Source organism: Limulus polyphemus, unplaced genomic scaffold, assembly GCF_000517525.1.
Source record: "Limulus polyphemus unplaced genomic scaffold, Limulus_polyphemus-2.1.2 Scaffold372, whole genome shotgun sequence".
Taxonomy (NCBI): domain Eukaryota; kingdom Metazoa; phylum Arthropoda; class Merostomata; order Xiphosura; family Limulidae; genus Limulus; species Limulus polyphemus.
Window position 1 is genome coordinate 274,649 of NW_013665982.1, and position 5,610 is coordinate 280,258.

Sequence of the window (5,610 nt, forward strand, 5' to 3'; positions counted from 1 at the left end):
GTCTTACACTGTTAAATTAGACACAGCTAGCGCAGATAGCCCTCGTGTAGCTTTGCGCGAAATTCAAAACAAACATATGCAACAGAATCTCCCTCCTTGATATATATACAAACACACACAATCTTAGGCATGACTCGTGAAGTTTGTGACTTAATGATTATTGACTGAATTTGTTCGTAATCGTTCGTTTATTTTCGTCTAGCTTTCCGCACTGACAAAAACTGATCGTGATCTCAAATAGCGTATTACGAGTGTAATAATGCTCCACACATCTCATAATAACCAGGTAGAAACATTACGAAAGAAAAGAAAACTCGAATTCAACCATTTTATGAAGACAAACTCACTTCTTTCTTTCCTTCAAGAAGCAACGTTACAACGCACATCCTTGTGATATCGAATCCTTTCACTCGAGTGACATAAAACTTTTTCAAGACGTCGACAAAAGGAGTTAAAAGAGATTCGGCTTCAGGTTTTAAGGCTTGGCCTGAAAAAAAACAAAAACGAAATAGAAACGTGATTTAAAATATCAACTAGGAAGCGTTTTTGAGCTGAGACAAATCGAATAAATATATTATAAATGTTTGTCTTAAGGTGTGGTTGTTTTGTTTGTTTGTTTGTTTTTATTTTCGGCGGTATAACTTCAGAGAACTATGTACTGCAATTCTGTAACTGAGCTACACTTATTATTACACTTATTTTTGTTACTAATTTGAATATTCTATTTAAGATTTATGGGAAAGTTTGATAAAATATTATTATTATACTAAAAGTATCCTCATGATTATATACAGCTGGTACAAAATAGCTTTCTCTATAATAAGAGCCCCCCAGTAGCACAGCGGTATGTCTGCGGACTTACAACGCTAGAATCCGGGTTTCGATACCCGTGGTGGGCAGAGCACAGATAGCCCTTTGTGTAGCTTTGTGCTTAATTTCAAACAAAACAAAAAAAAACTATAATAAGAATCTTTCACATTACAATGTATCTTTAAAATAAAACATAGTTTCATAATTTTATTTTAAGCTTACCTAAAAGATCAATGCAATCAAAATTCAAACGAAAGCTCTATAAGATACGGACGAGCTTAAATCTGTCAAAATGCATATTTTATTAACAAATTGCCACAGTTTTGGCCAAAATTTTTGCATATTTTCTTACAAGTAAGATCGTTATTATTAAAATAGAATACAAATACACTTAGTACTGTCAAACTTAGAAATGCATGTTATATTAAACATCTACATACAGTGCCTTGCAAAATTATTCACCCCTACCAGTAATGTCACATTTTGATGAAATACAAATAATGTAAACATATTTTTTCATGAACTTGTTTTTATTCAAATTCTAATGATCAAATTTAACACTGTTATGTATGAAAGAAGTTGAATGTCAGCAAAACCTGCAAAGAAAATATATAAGTTGAAATTTGCTGATTGCATAAGTATTCAGTTCCCTAAATCAATACTTGGTGGAAGAGCCTTTGGCAGCAAGTACTGTGCTTCGGGTCATTGTCCTACTGAAATGTGAATTTTCGACCCAGTTTTAAATTCTTCGCTAACAGGTTTTGCTTTTGGACTTGCCTGTACTTTGCACCATCCTTCTCACCCCCCCCCCCCCAATCCTGAAAAGCTTCTCAGTCCCTGCTGATGAGAAGCATTCCCATAACATGATGCTGCCACCATCATGCTTGACAGTTGGGATAGTGTTGACTGGGTGAGGACTTGCGTCAGACATAACACTTTGAATTTAGACCAAAATGCTCACTTTTTACATGTTTGTCGTAAATTCCATACGAGATTTAAGATGATTCTTTATCAGTTAATTGCTTCTTTCTTTCAACTCGCCCATGCAGGCCTGCTTTATCTAGGGACCAGGATATTGTCGATATATGAATACTGACTCCCATCTAAGACATGGAAGTTTGCAAACCTTTGAAAGTCACTGTTGGCCTCACAGTGGCATCCCTAACAAGTTTCCTGCTTGCCCGGCTGCTTAGTTTGAAGGGTGGCCTGAACTGGGTAGTGACTAGGTGGTATGAAGCACATTCCACTTCTTAATGATGGACTTCACCGTAATCAAAGGTATAATCAGCGACTTGTAACCTTCTCCTGATTTGTGATTCTCTGCCATTTTATCCTTCACTTGTTTTGAAATCTCCTTGTCCTTCATGGTTAGTTTGTTGTATCACTAGGTGAGTTGTGGCTTGTTTAGATGCATTTACTCTGAAGTCAAGTTAAACCACTAATTTTGTGATCTTTCAAACTAATCTTTTGCACCTGAACTGATTTAGAGTTGTCGTAGCAAAGGGTTTGAATACTTATACAATTGAGAACATTCTAATTTTCTTTGAAAATCTAACTTGCTTACACAATATCAGCGTATTTTTAGCTTTCTCAGTTTGGAATAAATTGCGTAGATTCTAAATATACCCATTTAAAAGTTTCATGATTGCAAGCTCAGAAGGCAACAAAATTTGGAAACTGTACAGGGGTAAATACTCTTGCAAAGCACTGTATGTAATTTGTATAATGAGATAGGTTCTATGGACATCGTGAACGATTTATTAGAACAACAAATACTTTTATCAGACACCTGTAGAACGATCTGTAATTCAGAATTTCACCTATCAGAACAAAACCTTACCAAAACATATATATACTGACAAAATATTAGATAATATTATTATAAATAGCGTCTCAACGGTTAAGATATTTTCGGATGCATTTCGTATATGATAGGGTTTCAACATATTAATATGACACAGCTGGGTAGCCTTTCGACGATCAGGGACCATGATACCTAACTTTGAGTGGATGTCCCATAGTGGGTAATAATACCAAGGCCATGTCACCAGGATGGAACTTACGCTCTTCAGCCTTACAGTCATAAAAATTTTTCATTTTAACTTGGGATGACTTTAAATTTTTTCGAGCCAATTCACAAGCACGTAAGAGTCTGGACCGAAACTCGAAAACGTAATACAATAAGAGCATTTCTTTTGGATCATCTTCCAACCATTGTTCCTTCCATGGTTTGGGCAACTTTCTCAAAATGTTGGAAATATTTATCAACTTCATTTTCATTGAATGGTGGAACTTTAACATATCGATTAAGTTCAAAGTTGTCATTTTGGGCTATTTGAAAGTGCAATACGTAACATAATAAATTGGGAGCTCGTGTCCGAGATCTGAATCAGAGACAAAATTCGATATAAATTAAAATTTAAATCATAATTCAATTTATTTCTATAAGTGCAAAGAAGATTTGATCATGTTTGATTATCAAGATTTTCTTGAATCACCCTTCCTCAAAAAACTAGAAAGATATAACAAAAATGAACTGCTCAAAATTGCCAAAGTTTTAGAACTAGAAGTTAAAAGATCAATGAGAAAAAAGAATCTAAAAAAGCGTATTATCGAAATACTACTTGATGATGACTTGTTGCCTGAGGAAGCATTAGAGGAATATTCTAGTGTCCCTACTAGCCAATCGGGGTTGAATGATAAAGATAAATTAGAGATCCAGCTAAAACCCAAACAAATCGAGCTTGAACAATCTCGTATTGAAGCTCAGAAAGAACAAGCTCGTATCGAAGCCTAAATAAACGTCTCGATGTCGTAAAAACTCGCATTGAAGCCGAAAAAGAAATTAGGCTGAAAGAAATGGAAATTAGATTGAACACCGATCAACCAAGATGAAATTGAGTTAAATGATACTAAAAATTTAGTAGTTAAATTGTAATTTGGATTTAGTAGTTAAGTAAAAACCGATATATAGTCAGTTTATGATATTTGCCAACAATATTGATACACACACAGTTCTTTTTTTAAATACAAATATATTTTAATATATAAGCAATAATACAATTTACAATAACAGTTAATACACACAATGATTTATATACAGAAAGTTTACAAACTTACAAGCAATATAAATAATCTGGAACTTTCTTGATATCTTATCGAGGGTTCATGATGAGCGAGTTAATTAGGAGTTGATGTAGGTACGTTTCTCTATACGGGGAGCTAGCTAGCTTTGTCCTTCATTATTCACCAGCCACACACACCGAGTTTTCCACGATGAAGTTATATAATGTTTTCGTAAAAATACTAATTCCGATGAGAATCCACTAAAGTTAAATAATTTGTAATGTTCGAACTTTGTAAATGCTCCTGGTCAAATATCTGAAGTTTTCCGATTGATAAGCGTTATAACAATCACAGTTATAGCTTCTGAAACTTATAGCATACCAACTATAGCAAACCAATAATAGATACTCTTCTTTTCACGCTTTCCGTTGATTATATTTATAGGCGTGTGGAGAGTTTCTGGAAATTTAAGTTTTACGTAACAATACCGACGCTAACACAAGCGTTTACATACTCTAGTTTACTTATTCTCGAGAATCTTCTACAACTTTGGAGAATAGGCGGAAGTTTCGCAATACATATTTAACAGTATAAGCTATGTATATTTCTAAATATAAATTTAATCTAAACAAACGTCGATATTAAAATAAATATATAATAACAAATTCTCAAGTTCTCAAAATAAAGATAGTCATAATGAGACTGCAAAACATTATCTAATACTGTCTATCACAATGAGACCATAAAACATTTGCAAAATACAGATATTCTTAATGAGAATACCAAAATACAGGTAATGACAAAGAGACCATAAAGCATTATCAAAATACAGATAATCACAATCAGAACACGAAACGTTACCAACATATAGGTAATCACAGCGAGACCACTGAAAATTACCAATATTTAGACAATCATATTGAGAACACCAAACATTACCAAAATACACTGATCACAATATGAGCCCCAACAATTAACAAAATACATACAACCATAATGAGAACACCAAACATTACCAAAATACAGTGATCACAATATGAGCACCAACAATTAACAAAATACAGACAACCATATAGACAACACCAAACATTACCAAAATACAGTGATCACAATATGAGCATCAACAATTAACAAAATACAGACAACCATAATGAGAACACAAATAATAATAATGAGACCATAAAAATTGTAACGTTTCAAAATCCAGTTGTTGAATTACAGAGTGTAATAAAGAAAATATAAGTTTGTTTTTTTTAAGTTAAGCACAAAGCTACACAATGGACTATCTGTGCTCTGCCCACCACGGATATCGAAACCGGTTTCTAGCGTTGCAAGTCCGCAGACATACCGCTGTGCCACTGGGGGCGAATAAAGTATATAAAAAATTAATGGGATTTTATAAACAAAATAAGATATATACCTTGTTTGAAAACAAGTTTTGTGTTATGTGAGTCTGACTGTCAACACACGTTTTGGATTATGCCTCATGTAACACATAAAATGTTAAACAAAAGATACTGCTCTAATAAAAATATATTACTTATTTTTTGAAGGCGAGATTATAAGATTAAATTCCCTGCCACAGCAACTAACTCAATCCAGTAAGAGGCCCGGCATGGCCAGGTGATTAAGGCACTCGACTCGCAATCTGAGGATCGCGGGTTCGAATCCCTGTCACACCAAACATGCTCGCCCTTTCAGCCGTGGGGGCGTTATAATGTGACGGTCAATCCC

General features: G+C 34.1%; 1 protein-coding gene across 5 annotated transcripts in view; it reads right to left on the bottom strand.

The window, feature by feature from the left end:
* LOC106457774 (alkyldihydroxyacetonephosphate synthase, peroxisomal-like) overlaps positions 1 to 5,610 on the bottom strand; it is an 82,481-nt gene that overhangs the window by 36,866 nt on the left and 40,005 nt on the right. For all 5 annotated transcript variants that reach the window (XR_002610247.1, XR_002610248.1, XM_022383801.1 and 2 more), the window contains exon 14: positions 348 to 487. Coding sequence is in view for 3 of the 5 variants with exons in the window: in XM_022383801.1 (XP_022239509.1) it covers positions 348 to 487 (140 nt within the window). In the remaining 2 variants the exon portion in view is untranslated. The remainder of the gene's footprint in view (positions 1 to 347; positions 488 to 5,610) is intronic.